The following is a 16,014-nucleotide window of genomic DNA, read 5'->3' on the forward strand; positions in this document are numbered from 1 at the left end:
GGTTTTGCTAGGGTTCCTTGATGCCATACTCAGTTGAATACAGCCTTGATGTCAAGGCAAAATTGATGCACAGAAAACTTCTTCACTAAGATTACAAAGGGGTTTTTCATCAAATAGGTTAATGGGCTGAAAAATGGCAGATGGAGTTCAATCTGGATAAATGAGAAGTACTGCATTTTGGCTTATATAATTAAATGTAGGGAGTAGTGTTGGAGAACAGAGGGATCTAGGGGTGCAGGTACATAATTCTTTGAACTTTGCATCACATATAGACAAGATGGTTAAAAAGGCATTTGGCATGGTTGCCTTCATTGCTCAGACCTTTGAGTATAGGAGTTGGGAAGTCACGTTGAGGTTGTACAGGACGTTGGTGAGGCTTCTTCTGGAATACTGTGTCCAATTCGGGTCATCCAGTTATGGGAAAGAATTAATCAAACTGAACAGGGTTCAGAAGAGATTCTCCAGGATGTTGCCAATATGGAAGGTTCAAGTTATAAAGAAAGGCTGGAATGGCTAAGACTTTCTTTACTGGAGCATAGGAAGTTGAGAGGCGACCTGATAAAAGTTTCGAAAATAATAAGAGGCATAGATAGAGTTAATGGGATGGGAAATTTCAAGACTAGGGGTACATTTTCAAGATAAGAGGAGAGAGATCTATAAAAGACATAAGGAAAATCTTTACAAAGTGGTTTGCGTGTGGAATGGGGGAGGCAATGGCCTAGTGCTATTATCACTGGACTGTTGTTAATCCAGAGACCCAGATAATGTTCTAGGGACCTGGGTTCAAATCTGCCATGGTAGATAGTGGAATTAGAATTCAATAAATATCTGGATTTAAGAATCTAATGATGACCATGAATCCATAATTGATTGTCTGAAAAACCCATTTGGTTCACTAACATCCTTTAGGAAAGGAAACCGCCATCCTTAGCGGACCACATGTCAGGCCTACATGTGATGCCAGACCCACAGCAATGTGGTTGATTTGTAACTACCTTCTGGTCAATTAGGGATGGGCAATAAATGCTGCTTGGTTAAAAACAAGGACTGCAGATGCTGGAAACCAGAGTCTAGATTAGAGTGGTGCTGGAAAAGCACAGTAGGAGGTCAGGCAGCATCCAAGGAGCAGGAAAAATCGACGTTTAGGGCAAAAGCCCTTTATCAGGAATAGAGGCAGAGAGCCTGCAGGGTGGAGAGATAAATGAGAGGGGGGTGGGGGTGGGGAGAAAGTAGCATAGAGTACAATGGGTGAATGGGGGTGGGGATGAAGGTGATAGGTCAGAGAGGAGGGTGGAGTGGATAGGTGGAAAGGAAGATAGACAGGTAGGACAGGTCATGAGGACAGTGCTGAGCTGGAAGGCTGGAGCTGGGGTGAGGTGGGGGAAGGGGAAATGAGGAAACTGGTGGAACCCACATTGATGCCATGGGGTTGAAGTGTTCCGAGGCAGAAGATGAGGTGTTCTTCCTCCAGGCGTTGGGTGGTGAGGGAACAGCGGTGGAGGATCCCCAAGGACGTGCATGTCCTTGGCAGAGTGGGAGAGGAGTTGAAATGTTGGGCCACAGGGCAGTGGGGTTGATTGGTGCAGGTGTCCCGGAGATGTTCCCTAAAGCGCCCTGCTAGGAGGCGTCCTGTCTCCCCAATGTAGAGGAGACCGCATCGGGAGCAACAGCTACAATAAATGATATTGGTGGATGTGCAGGTGAAACTTTGATGGATGTGGAAGGCTCCTTTGGGGCCATGGATGGAGGTAGTGAGGGCCTCACCCCATGAACGAAGAAAGAAATTAACTTACGGAGGAAGTGGTGGATGCGGGTACAATTACAATGTTTAAAAGACACTTGGATAGATACATGAATAAGAAAGGTTTGGAGGAATATGGGCCAGGAGCAGGCAAGTGCGACTAGTTTAGTTTGGGATTGTGTTTGCATGGACTGGTTGGACCGAAAGGTCTGTTTCCATGCTGTATGACTCTAAGACTGTCACTCTCACCTCAAACTTTATTTTCCACTATAAGACTATATTTTTTGAAAAACTCAAGTTTGTGGGACATGATTTCCCAAGCACAAAGCCATGTTGAATACCCCTAAGCAATCCTTGCCTTTCCAAATAAATGTATATCCTGTCCCTCAGGATTCCCTCCAAAAAAAAGACTATATTGTTTCCAATGTCTCAGGCTTAAAACATTCACTCAGTGACATATGGTGTCAGTTTTGGAATTCAGCTCTTTGTTCATGTTTGAAACAAAGGTGTAAGGAGGTCAGGCACTCAGTGGTTCTGGCAGAACATGATCTGGACAGGAGTAGTTTTTAAGAGGAGAAAAGATAGGATTATGCTCAAGTGGAGCATGAACACTAACATGGATTGGATTGCTGAACTACCTGTTCCTGTGCCATTTGTCTGACGTAATCACTTATAGGGAGATGAGAAGCTAACTCTTTCCTATCCAGTATTTACAAGACAGTTGCTACTTTGATGCTGCCTGACCTGCTGCACTTTTCCCGCAACACATTTTTCAGCTCTGATCTCCAGCATCTGCAGTCCTCAGTTTCTCCTAGTTGCTACAGAATACCCATTTGTACTTAGAGTCATAGAGATGTACAGCATGGAAACAGACCCTTTGGTCCAATTCATCCATGCCGACCAGATATCCCAACCCAATCTAGTTCTACCTGCCAGCACCCGGCCCATATCCCTCCAAACCCTTCCTATTCATATACACATCCAAATGCCTCTTAAATGTTGCAATTGTACCAACCTCCACCACATGAAAAAGTTGCCCCTTAGGTCTCTTTTATATCTTTTCCCTCTCACCCTAAATCTATGCCCTCTAATTCTGGACTCCCTCACCCCAGGGAAAAGACTTTGTCTATTTACCCTATCCATGCCCCTCATAATTTTGTATAAGGTAACCCCTCAGCCTCCAACGCTCCAGGGAAAACAGCCCCAACCTATTCAGCCTCTCCCTGTATTTGGGGGCCTCAAATCTCTGACTGATTTTGCCCCATTTTCCTTCACTATCACATCTGATTGTGAAGGAAAATGTAACATTTTGAAGGAAACTCCAGTTTAGATATTTTGCTTTTATTAAAACAAAAATTAAGACAGTTATTTTAACTTCTAAATAGCAATAATTCTTTTACCAGACTATTAATTACAAAGGAGAAAGTGAGGACTGCAGATGCTGGAGATCAGAGCTGAAAATGTGTTGCTGGAAAAGCACAGCAGGTCAGGCAGCATCCAAGGAGCAGGAGAATCAACGTTTCGGGCATAAGCCCTTCTTCAGGAATGAGGAAAGTGTGTCCAGCAGGCTAAGATAAAAGGTAGGGAGGAGGGACTTGGGGGAGGGGCGTTGGAAATATTAAAGTTCACCTTCCACCAAACGCATTTCCAACGCCCCTCCCACAAGTCCCTCCTCCCTACCTTTTATCTTAGCCTGCTGGACACACTTTCCTCATTCCTGAAGAAGGGCTTATGCCCGAAATGTCGATTCTCCTGTTCCTTGGATGCTGCCTGACCTGCTGCGCTTTTCCAGCAACACATTTTCAGCTATTAATTACAAAGAGCTATCTGTAATAAGTGCTAAAAGACATTTAGACATAAAATACACATTTTTGATACGTGGTTCTATATATTTCTCCTTCTAACAGAAAATTTTGTTTTTATGGAAAGCTTGATTTCTCTGTAATTCAGCATTCCCAAGCTGCTTCACTTTGGTCTTTTAAGTAGGAGACAAAGTTTGCAAAATAGTGTGAAAGTGCAACCTCGGAGGCAGGGGTGGAGTGTGGCCAGTGGACATGCACCACAAGCAGGTTAGCTGTCTCAATAACAAGGGAGCACATTTGAAGGGCACTGCATATTAGTTTTCCTACAAGTAATATTAAAGTACACGTTATATGTAGCACTTTCATCTTATGAGTATTATATCTCAATTTAGATAGACCAATGGCAACTAATCTTCGAGGAGAAAGTGAGGACTGCAGATGCTGGAGATCAGAGCTGAAAATGTGCTGCTGGAAAAGCGCAGGTCAGGCAGCATCCAAGGAACAGGAGAATCGACGTTTCGGGCATCAGCCCTTCAGGAATGACGACTAATCGATTGGAAAAGGTGTTCTTCTACCCAAAGAAATTGAGATTTACACAGTGGTATTAATACAGTTGGGAAAACCTTCACCTGTAAACTGTGAGGTCCAAGCTGAAGTAACAGATTTGGGTCTGCTGGATTTCTTTAGATCCTTTTTAACATTCAGCTCTGAATCAGTTAAACTTCTGAGTTCATTTGCAGAGCAGGAATTTCTCATCACTGCGTTTCTGACAAACAAAAATAGTAATAATTCACAGTAAGTTTAAAAAAAAGAAATGGTTAGGCTTGTTTGATACTGACAGAGTTAGCTCAAAGACAATATAGATATCATAATATGTGGTTGTGCACACTTCGTATTATATGATTTAAGAAAAAGAACAGAGTCTGTATGAAATCCAAGTCTAAAAGTCCTAGGCAGAGTGTATAGAAGGACACTTCCAGAAATAGGAGACAATGGTCCAACTGGCAGAAATTTTCCTTTCATTGATTTATCACTAAGCAGTTTTATAATTTACCGCAGACATGTTTCGGGTCCAATTTTCCTTGCTTCTTTGACTGAAAGACAGTTATATATAAGGAGATAGTGAGGGAATATAGATAAAACAAACTTGCAAAGTTTATATTCCACTACAGAAAAGACTATATTGTTTCCAATGTCTCAGGGTTAAAACATTCGGTGATACATGATGTCAATTCAAACAGCAGCCTGTAAACAGTCACTGCAATTCCCACATACTTTTATACAAGAACTGGTTCATGGCCACCATTCAGAAGTGCAAACCCATATCCACCCACCCTGGCACAGGCCATAGAACTCCAAAATGCTGCATCAACAAGATCGTATGAGGTCAGTTATTAGCAAAAATTATTTTGCTTCACAGATTACTAGTAGTTTTCAAATTGGCTAATCAGGATCATGGATGTTCAACAGCTCCCTAAAGTGCATATATTAACTAACTGCATGCATCCCCAATTTTAAATGTTCCACAGTTTGGCAGCCATATTTTCAGATGGTTTGGCTCTAAGTTCTGAAATTTCCTTGAGTTAGCTACTTTTCTTGCCTTCTTTAAGATGTGCCCTAAAACTCTTGTTTTTACTTAGCTAATTGTCCTAGTATGGCCTTCTGCAGCTTGGTGCCAAAATGTGTTTTTATTGATTATGCGAATGTTAAATGCACTGCAATGTTTGGATACATTAAAATTACGGCAAAAATGCAGTTTGCTGTTGAATAACCAAGGTTCAACAAAAGGTGCTAAATTAGTGCACAAGAACTGAGGAACAAAATTACCCCATGAACCAGGGTGGATTTATCTACTTAGATCACACAGACTCACCCAGATGAATGCAGTTTACAGTGACTATTCTTCACAGGAACTCGTTGTACATTATTCATGAAAAACTTGTCTAGTTCTTCTGTTGATGCTAAACTTTTCATATTACTTTTATGTTCCGTGTTGCATTTGTTCTTCTGGAGCTCATAGTGCTCACCCACAATCAGTAGCCTCTGCCTGCATGAGTTTTTTAAGGCCAAAAGGTCTTCATAGTACTGTTTTTCAAACAGTATTTGATCTTGTTCCAAATTCTCCATTTAGTTTAGCTTTATTTGACCAGAGAGATCCAGTTATCAGAATTGCGTTGCTGGAACTTGTCCTGCTCAGACATATCCTACTGAAAAATCATGCAACAATTATAATTTTATTGCAATCATTAAGAAGCAATGACATCAAAAATGTACCATGACTAAACTTTCTAGGTAACAGTAGATCTTCTAAAGAGGTTCATTTTCAGACACTAACTGACCTTTAGTTTGTTACTGGGAATTTCATACTTTTACTCTGGCAGTATTTAATGGAGTTCATACTTTTGGCTTAACAATAAAATGTATAATATTTGTAGTCTTTAGATTTGTAGTCATCAGTTACTTTGAAAGAGATCCTAAGCAAATTTAACAAACTAATCCAGATCTTCAATTTTCAAGACCTGTGATTAGTAGTATGTATCATTAGAAAGTACTTCTTTAAGCTCCAACTTTATTGGATAGAGTGATAGAGATGTACAGCATGGAAACAGATCCTTCGGTCCAACCCGTCCATGCCAACCAGATATCCCAACCCAATCTAGACCCACCTGCCAGCATCTGGCCCATATCCCTCCAAACCCTTCCTATTCATATAGCCATCCAAATGCCTCTAAAATGTTGCAATTGAACCAGCGTCCACCACTTCCTCTGGCAGCTCATTCCATACACGTACCACCCTCTACATGAAAAGGTTGCCCCTTACGTCTCTTATATCTTTCCCCTCTCACCCTAAACCTATGTCCTCTGGTTCTGGACTCCCCCACCCCAAGGAAAAGACTTTGTCTGTTTATCCTATCCATACCCCTCATGATTTTGTAAACCTCTATAAGGTCACCCCTCAGCCTCCGACGCTCCAGGGAAAACAGCCCCAGCCTGTTCAGCCTCTCCCTGTAGCTCAGATCCTCCAACCCTGGCAACATTCTTGTAAATCTTTTCTGAACCTTTTCAAGTTTCATATAGATAAATTTGGTAGTTTAGTGGATATATGACTGCATCTCCACATCAGAGGATAGGTGTTTGATTTCCAGTATGCAATGTTGTCTGCGCATTAGTCGGCTGGTGCTAAAATAAAATGGCTACAGAAATTGTTGCAAAAATTCAGAGAAAAGTTCTACCATTATCTACTTTTTGTCTGGCAAAGATCAAACTTCAGTCCCACACTTCAGGGGGCCAAGTGTTGGACAATAATGACCAGTGTCACCCACATCTCAATTATTGAAATAAGAGATTTAATTTAAAAATACTTTTCTATGTTAAGAAAAAGTCAGTTTTTCTCTTATCAAAACAAGATCATAAAGCTATCTGTTTTTATTTGCATTACCTAACCATCATAAAATGGTTTCTCTCCAAACGTAGAGGAGACCATAATTGGGGAAACAAAGCCGTAGACTGGGTGATCACTTTGCAGAACACCTACATTTTGGCTACAAAAAAACATCGAGCTTCCAGTTTCCTGCTACTTCAACTCACCACCTTGTTTCCTCGCCAACAGCAGCACCTCATTTTCAGCTTGGGTACTCTACAGCCTCTTGAACTCAATATGGAGGTCAATAATTTGAGAGCTTAAAGCACCATTTCCCCTTACCCCAACTTCCCCCAACCACATCAGGGCTTATTCTCACATGGTCTGTTGTTACACACAACCCATTGTTAAGCACTAGTAGTCCCCATTAATAGTAGTTCATTCTCCTAGGCTGATCGCTATCCAGTCCTTTGTTTGTTCAATTGTTGTCTCTCTTCCTGGCTTCTGAGGAAGAATCACTGACCTGAAGCATTGACTTCAATTTCACTCCACAGATGCTGCCAGACCTGCTGAGTTTTTCCAGCAATTTCTGTTTTCGTTTCTGATTTCAAGTATCCACAGTTCTTTCAATTTTTTACTTTGTATAGTGGTATAGGTTTTACACCTCTAATATTTTCCTTGCAAATTTGCCCATTGCATCTTTGCCACTAAGAATAGACTATTTCCATGGCTCCGGACTAGCCCAGTAAACAAATTAAATACGCCACCATTCACCATCACATAAATAAATGAATACTAAACAAAATAATGCAGATGTCAGAAACCTGATAAGAGTGAAAAATGCTGTAAACACTCAAATGTCAGGCAGATGCTATAGACAATACAGATTGACAATCTTTTATCAGAACTTGAATTGAATTGAATTTATTGTTATGTGTACCGAGGCACAGTGAAAAGCTTTGTCTTGCGAGCAATACAGCCACATCACATAGCATTGATAGTAAATAATATATAAACAGCAGCAAAAGCAAAAACACAGGTACAGGAAAATATATTGGGAGATGGAACAAGTTTTAAGCAAGGCAGGGGGCGGAGCTCAGAGAAACAATGAAGGAGCAAAATAACAAAAAGGGGCGGGAGGGGGGCAGGGTAACAAAAACAAGAGCTAATAAAAAGGGAAGATCTCTTCTTGTTGAAAAAGGCACTGATAATGCCGAGTACTTTCCACAATAGGAATCTTCCTCCACAGATACTACCCGTTGAGCGTTTTCTCTATTTTTTTTGCATGAGCGATCAGAAGAAACTTCTTCAGCCAGGGAGCTGTGGAAGCCAGGTCATTGAGTATCTTGAAGACAGAGCTAGTTAGGTTCTTGAGAGTCAAGGGGATCAAGGATTGCGGGGAGAAAGCGGGAGAATGGAGTCGGGAAACTCATCAGCGATGATTGAATAGCGGAGCAGACTCGATGGGCTGAATGGCCTAATTTCTGCTCCTATGGTCCAGGCAGTTCTGGTCAGGTTTATTCCTCCTCCGCCAGTAACGTGTAATACCATCAACTCACGGTTAGAAGTGACACTGATTTGGGCCCACACTGAATAAAGCCACAAGCCAGCCCGGCAGCCGCACGGTTACCATGGTAACCAGAGTTAGCACAAACCAGCAGGCCTGAGGCCTAGCAGAGGGGCTGACACAGACAGGCTCGGCCAAATTAAAACAAAATCGACCAAATACCTGAGCAGTCGGGTCTCGGTGAGCTCCACCAAGCACCTGGCCGTGTCCCCGTGATATTTAGCTGTGAAATGTCGGGGTGGTTATTGACATTGCTCCGGGGTTAATGCCCCCACTCCACCCCACTTTAAGGCCTCTCCGGCCCTGACAAGGTAAAGAATTATTCAGAAACGACGGCACCGACATCTTTCTTTCTTCCAAAAAGAAAGACGCAAGAGAAAATCATTTTTGAAGGTTCAGAACAAACCAAACGCACCCAAGAGGTTCACATGATCCGCCGTCCGCGCCGCTGATTCGTGCGAATGCGGCGCCTGGACGCGCGCCGATAGTGCGCTGCGCATGTCGATCACCGCCCAGGGCCCGCCCTCCCTACCAATGGGTGCCGCAAGACGTCCGTCGCTGTCTGCGATTGGTTCATTCCTTCCACATGCGCCCGCCCTCTCCCATTCATGCATTGTTACAGTGCAGCCGCGGTACGCAGTAGGGAGAGAAACATACAGGGGGTCACTGGACTCGAAATGGTCATTCTTGTGTTTTCTCCACAAATGCTGCAATTTCCTGTTCTTGTTTACTTCAAACATTTTTAAAGTCTGGCTACTGTTGTAAAACAGGGGAGGACTGCAGATCAGAGTCGAAAAGTGTGGCGCTGGAAGAGCACTGCAGGTCAGCAGGCAGCATCCAAGGAGCAGGAGAGTCGACGTTTCGGGAGAAGGGCTTATGTCCAAAACGTAGATTCTCGTCCTCCTGGGATGCTGCCCTGACCTGTTGTACTTTCCAGCGCCACACTGTTCGACTGTTGTAAAACAGTCAATTTGCACACAGCATAGTTACCCACAAATACGTAATTCCATCCCTCCAAATTCGAAAAGCGCCCTGACTTGGAAATACAGTAATTTGCCTGCATTTCAGAAACAACGTTTTGGGGGTTTTCTACATCACACAGGCTGCGGGAGCTCAAGGAAGCGACTTCCCAAAAACGTTGCTGGCAACAGCCGCAACCGGCGAATGAATAAGAGACATCGTTTGTACCATCCATATCCGTTCTCTTCCGCTTTGCAATCAGACGTTGCTTTTTGATCGCCCTTACCTCGCCGCTAAAAACCTGTAACAGTTCTAACGTTTTCAAATTCTAATGAAAAGTCATTAACCTCAAATCTTACATTGGTTCTCTCTCGCAACAAATGTTGCTTGACCCAAAACATAGAAAATATGATATAGAAGGTGATTATGTCAGTACCATCTGGGCCAACCTGCTGAGTATTTCCAACATTTTCTTTTTTTTACTTCATACATACAGCATTCACCGCATTTTTCTTTTTGTGTACTAAGTGAATTAATAATTGGATAGAGGAGAGGATAGTACTCATGTAGGGTTGATGGGTCCTTTTTTGTTGTTAATATTATTCAAATGGCAGAACATTTAGAAATACTGATATGATCAAGAAAACTCAGCATGGCTTTTCGAAAGGGAAATCGTGCTTGCCAGTGGATGTAATATACTTTCATTTTCGGAGGCATTTGATAATGTACCACGTTAGGCGACCTATGATATTAAACGTAGTATATTAGTTTGAATAGTGGATTGAAGAAGAGAAGGAGGGTTAAGAGCAGCATTTTCGGCAAGGCAACCTGAAACTAGTGGAATACCACAGGGATCAGTACTGGGGGGCCACAATTATTTAAAATATATATTAATGACTTGGATAAAGAAAGTGATTGTACTATAGCCAATTTTGTGGCTAGCACAAAGGAAGTGGGAAAGCAAATGATGAGGATATTTCAAAGGGTCTACAGAGGGACATAGGCTAAATAAGTAGGTAAAGATTTAGTGAATGGAATATAATGTGGGAAAATGTGAGGTTATGCACTTTGACAGAAAGAATAGAGGAGTTGAATGTTTTGTAAATTGAGAAAGCTACAATATAGAGGAATTTGGGAGTCCTTGTGCACAAATCACAACAAAGCTAGCTTACGAGCTCTGCAGGTAATAAGGAAGGCAAATGGAATACTGGCTTTTATTTCATAGAATTCCTACAGCAGGGGAAATGCAGGCCATTCAGCCCATTGGTTCACAAGAACCATCTGAAGAACTTTCCCTCTACCCAATCCCTGAAACCCTGCATTTCCAATGGCTAACCCACCTGCACATCTCTGGCCACTATGGACAATTTAAGCATCATCAATCCCCCTAGCCTGCACGTAGTCATAGAGTCATAGAGATGTACAGCATGGAAACAGACCCTTCGGTCCAACCTGTCCATGCCGACCAGATATCCCAACCCAATCTAGTCCCATCTGCCAGCACCCGGCCCATATCCCTCCAAACCCTTCCTATTCATATACCCATCCAAATGCCTCTTAAATGTTGCTATTGTATCAGCCTCCACCACTTCCTCTGTCAACTCATTCCATACATGTATCACCTTCTGCATGAAAAAGTTGCCCCTTAGGTCTCTTTTATATCTATCCCCTCTCACCCTACACCTATGCCCTCTAGTTCTGGACTCCCCGACCTCAGGGAAATGACTTTGCCTATTTACCCTATCCATGTCCCTCATAATTTTGCAAACCTCTATAAGGTCACCTCCTCTGACGCTCCATGGAAAACAGCCCCAGCCTGTTCAACCTCTCCCTGTAGCTCAAATCCTCCAACCCTGGCAACGTCCTTGTAAATCTTTTCTGAACCCTTTCAAGTTTCACAACATCTTTCCGATAGGAAGGAGACCAGAATTGCACGCAATATTCCAACAGTGGCCTAACCAATATCCTGTACAGCCACAACATGACCTCCCAACTCCTATACTCAACAGTCTGACCAATAAAGGAAAGTATACCAAACACCTTCTTCACTATCCTATCTATCTGCGACTCCACTTTCAAGGAGCTGTGAACCTGCACTCCAAGGTCTCTTTGGTCAGCAACACTCCCTAGGACCTTACCATTAAGTGTATACGTCCCGCTAAGATATGCTTTCCCAAAATGCAGCACCTTGCATTTGTCTGAATTAAATTTCATCTGACACTTCTCTACCCCTTGGCCCATCTGGTCAAGATCTTGTTGTAATCTGAGGTAACCCTCTTCACTGTCCACTACACCTCCAATTTTAGTGTCATCTGCAAACATACTAACTGTACCTCTTATGCTCACATCCAAATCATTTATGTAAATGACAAAAAGTAGAGGAACCAACACCGATCCTTGTGGCACTCCACTGGTCACAGGCCTCCAGTCTGAAAAACAACCCTCCACCACCACCCTCTGCCTTCTACCTTTGAGCCAGTTCTGTATCCAAATGGCTAGTTCTCCCTGTATTCCGTGAGATCTAACCTTGCTAATCAGTCTCCCATGGGGAACCTTGTCGAATGCCTTACTAAAGTCCATATAGATGACACCTACAGCTCTGCCCTCATCAATCCTCTTTGTTACTTCTTTGGACTGTGGGAGGAAACCAGAGAGCTCGGAGAAACCCATACAGACACAGGAAAAATGTGCAAACTCCACACAGACAGTTGCCCAAGGGTGGAATTGAACCCAGGTATTGGGTGCTGAGAAGCACCAGTGCAAAACTCTGAGCCACTGTGTTGCCAACAGGAAAGGAGTCTAAAACAGGGAAGCCTTGCTAAAACTGTACAAGGCAGTAGTCAGAACACTATTATCTAATGAAAGACAAGACCATAAGACATAGGAGTGGAAGTAAGGCATTCAGCCCATCGAGTCCACTCTGCCGGTTAATCATGGCTGATGGGCATTTCAACTCCACTTACCCGCATTCTCCCCGTAGCCCTTAAATCCTTGCGAGATCAAGAATTTATCAATCTCTGTCTTGAAGACATTCAATGGCCTTCACTGCACTCCATGGAAATGAATTCCACAATCCCATAACTCTCTGGCTGAAGAAATGTTTCCTCATTTCCGTTCTAAATTGACCCCTACTAATTCTAAGGCCGTGCCCACGGGTCCTAGTCTCCCTGGCTAATGGAAACAAATTTCCAGCGTCCATCCTTTCTAAGCCATGCATTATCTTGTAAGTTTCTATTAGATCTCCCCCCCACCCCCAACCTTCCAAACTCTAATGAATAAAATACCAGGATCCTCAGCCATTCATCCTACGTTAGGCCTACCATTCCAGGGATCATCCGTGTGAATCTACACTGGACACGTTCAAGTGCCAATATGTCCTTCCTGAGGTGTAAGGCCCAAAATTGGAAACTGTATTCTAAATGGGGCCTAACTAGAGCTTTATAAAGTCTCAGAAACACATCACCGCTTTTATATTCAAACCCTCTTGAGATAAATGACAACATTACATTTGTTTTCTTAATCACAGACTCAACCTGCAAGTTAACCTTTAGAGAATCCTGGACTAGCAATCCCAGATCCCTTTGTACTTCAGCTTTATAAACTTTCTCTTCGTTTAGAAAATAGTCCATGCTGTATTCTTTTTTCCAAAGTGCAAGACCTTGCATTTGCTCACTTTGAATTTCATTAGCCATTTCTTGGATCATTCTCCTAAACTGTCTAAATCTTCCTGCAGCCTCTCCACCTCCTCAGTACTACCTGGCTGTCCACCTAACTTCATATCATCAGCAAGCTTCGCCAGAATGCCCCAGTCCCTTCATCCAGATCATTAATATATAAAGTGAACAGCTGCAGCCCCAACACTGAACCCTGCAGGACATCACTTGTCACCGGCTGCCATTCTGAAAAAGAACCTCTTATCCCAACTCTCTGCCTACTGTCAGACAGCCAATCCTCAATCCATGCCAGTAGCTCACCTCAAACAACATGGTTTCTCACCTTACTCAGCAGCCTCCCGTGAGGCACCTTATCAAAGGCCTTTTGGAAGTCTAGATACATAACATCCACTGTGTTTCCTTGATCTAACCTATCTGTTACCTCTTAAAAGAATTCTAACAGGTTTGTCAGGCACGACCTCCCCTTACTAAATCCATGCTGACTTGTTCTAATCCGATCCTGCACTTCCAAGAATTTAGAAATCTCATCCTTAACAATAGATTCTAGAATTTTACCAACAACTGAGGTTAGGCTAATTGGCCTATAATTTTCCATCTTTTGTCTTGATCCTTTCTTGAACAAGGGGGTTACAACAGTGATTTTCCAATCATCTGGGACTTTCTCTGACTCCAGTGACCTTTGAAAGATCACAAGCAATGCCTCTGATATTTCCTCAGCCACCTCCCATAGAACTGTATAATGTAGCCTATCGGGGCCAAGAGATTTATCAATTTTTAGCCCTTTTAGCTTTTCTCTTTTGTTATGGCTACCATCCTCAACTCTGCCCCTGACTCTCCTTAATTGTTGGGATATTATTCATGTCTTCCACTGAAGACTGACACAAAGTACTTAATAAGGTCTTCAGCTATTTCCTTATCTCCCATCACTAGCCTTCCAGCATCAATTTGGAGCGGCCCAATGTCTACTTTTGCTTCTCATTTGTTTCTTATGTATTGAAGGAAATATTTACTATCATTTTTAATATTACTGGCTAGCCTACCTTCATATTTTATCCTCTCCTTCCTTATTTCTCTCTTTATTATCCTCTGTTTGTTTTTGTAGCCATCCCAATCTTCTGATTTCCCAGTGCCCTTGGCCACTTTATAGGATCTCTCTTTTCCTTTGATACATTTCCTGACTTCCTTTGTCAGTCATGGCTGTCTAATCATCCCCCGGATAATCTTTCTTTTCTTTGGGATGAACCTCTGTACTGTGTCCTCAATTACACCCAGAAACACCTGCCATTGTTGCTCTACTGTCTTCCCACTAGGCTCTGCTTTCAGTCGATTTTCATCAGTTCCTTTTTCATGCCCCTGTAATTACCTTTATTTAACTGTAACACCATTACATCTGATTTTGCCTTCTCTCTTTCAAACTGCAGACTGAACTCTACCATATTATGTTCTCTCCCTCCTAAGTGTTCCCTTACTTTAAGATTTTTTATAAAGTCAGGCTCATTACATTGTACTAAATCCAGAATAGCCTGCTCCCTTGTGGACTTCATCACAAGCTGTTCCAAAAAGCCATCCTGTAAGCATTCCATGAATTCCCTTTCTTTGGATCCATCAGCAATATTATTCACCCAGTCCACATGCATATTGAAGTTCTCCATGATCACTGTGAACTTGCCTTTCTGACATGCCCTATCTATTTCCCAGTACCTCTTGCGCCCGATATACTGACACCAGAGACAGTGTACAGATGAACTGTCTTATGGAGTTTGGCTGAGTAAATTGGATCTATCCTCATCGGAGTTTAGAAGAATGAGAGACACCCTTGACAGGATAAATGCAGAAATGTTGCTTCCCCTTGTGAGATAGTCAAGGACCAGAAGTCTTAATCTCAGAATAGCTTAATCTCTGATAAAAATAGAGATGGGGGGAGTTTCATCTCCCAGAAGGTAATTAATATGTGGAATTCTTTACCACAGGTGTCTGTTGAGGGTGAGTGCTCAAGGCTGAAACAAAGATATTTTAAAATCTTTTTGAAAAATAAAATTAAGGGTTGTCAAAAAAGGCAGGAAAGTAGAATTAAGGATTGTCGAATCAACTAGGATATAATTAAATGGAGGAGCAGAATCCACAAACAGAATCGTTAAATTATTAATAAAAACTGAAAGAAATGCGAATGCTGTAAATCAGAGACAAAAACCTAAGTTGCTGGAAAAGCTCAACAGGCCTGTGGGACCCATTCTGATGTAAGGCCACCGGACTCGAAACATTAACTTTGATTTCTCTGCACAGATGCTGCCAGACCTGCTGAGCTTTTCTTGCAACTTCTGTTTTTGTTGTTAAATTATTAATGTCTACCTGGCAGACTATTCTTGCCCCTCTTTAGTACAGCACCATGTAGTCTTTATGACATTCACCTGTGAGGACGAATACGACTTACGATGTGATGTGATGTGATACCTGAAATATGATACCTCCAACAGTGCAGCATTCTACAATGCACAGGCAATGTCAGCATCAAGTCTCTTGAACGTGATTCAACTCTCGGATTTCTGACTCAAAAGGTGAGGCATGACATTCTGTAATGTCAAAGAGCAGCACCAAAGTAAGCCATTCGGTCAATCAATGCTAGCTTTTTCCCAAGGAGCCTGTTAGCTCCATTCACACACATCCCCATAATTATTTTAACGTTATTCTCCCCACAATTCTGTAATTTGTCGATGGTGCTGTCTGAAACTATATTCATGTCCAGTAATTAAGACATTAAGTGAAATATTAGTGTAACTTTCCCTAAAATAGAGATAACGCGCAAGCGCTTCATGTCTTGCTGCACGTGCCCATGATTGCGTCAGCGCACACAGACTGTATTATGATTGGCTGGTTGCCCGCTAGACGGAAGTGGTATTGCGCACTTCCGC

General features: G+C 42.4%; 1 protein-coding gene across 5 annotated transcripts in view; it reads right to left on the reverse strand.

Moving 5' to 3' along the window:
- The window catches only part of fam161b (FAM161 centrosomal protein B), a 41,025-nt gene extending 32,111 nt beyond the window's left edge, over positions 1-8,914 (reverse strand). For 2 of the 5 annotated variants that reach the window (XM_072568188.1, XM_072568187.1), the window contains exons 1-3: positions 8,634-8,913; positions 5,417-5,750; positions 4,173-4,309 (exon numbers count right to left, since the gene is read on the reverse strand). In XM_072568188.1, coding sequence (XP_072424289.1) covers positions 4,173-4,309; positions 5,417-5,670 — 391 coding nt within the window. In that variant the 5' untranslated portion in view covers positions 5,671-5,750; positions 8,634-8,913. Of the gene's footprint in view, positions 1-4,172; positions 4,310-5,416; positions 5,751-8,633 lie in introns of all 5 variants that reach the window. The other 3 variants (XM_072568191.1, XM_072568189.1, XM_072568190.1) reach the window with 3 other exon arrangements.
- Between the last annotated feature and the right edge of the window lie 7,100 nt (positions 8,915-16,014).

This window comes from Chiloscyllium punctatum, chromosome 4 (assembly GCF_047496795.1).
Source record: "Chiloscyllium punctatum isolate Juve2018m chromosome 4, sChiPun1.3, whole genome shotgun sequence".
Taxonomy (NCBI): domain Eukaryota; kingdom Metazoa; phylum Chordata; class Chondrichthyes; order Orectolobiformes; family Hemiscylliidae; genus Chiloscyllium; species Chiloscyllium punctatum.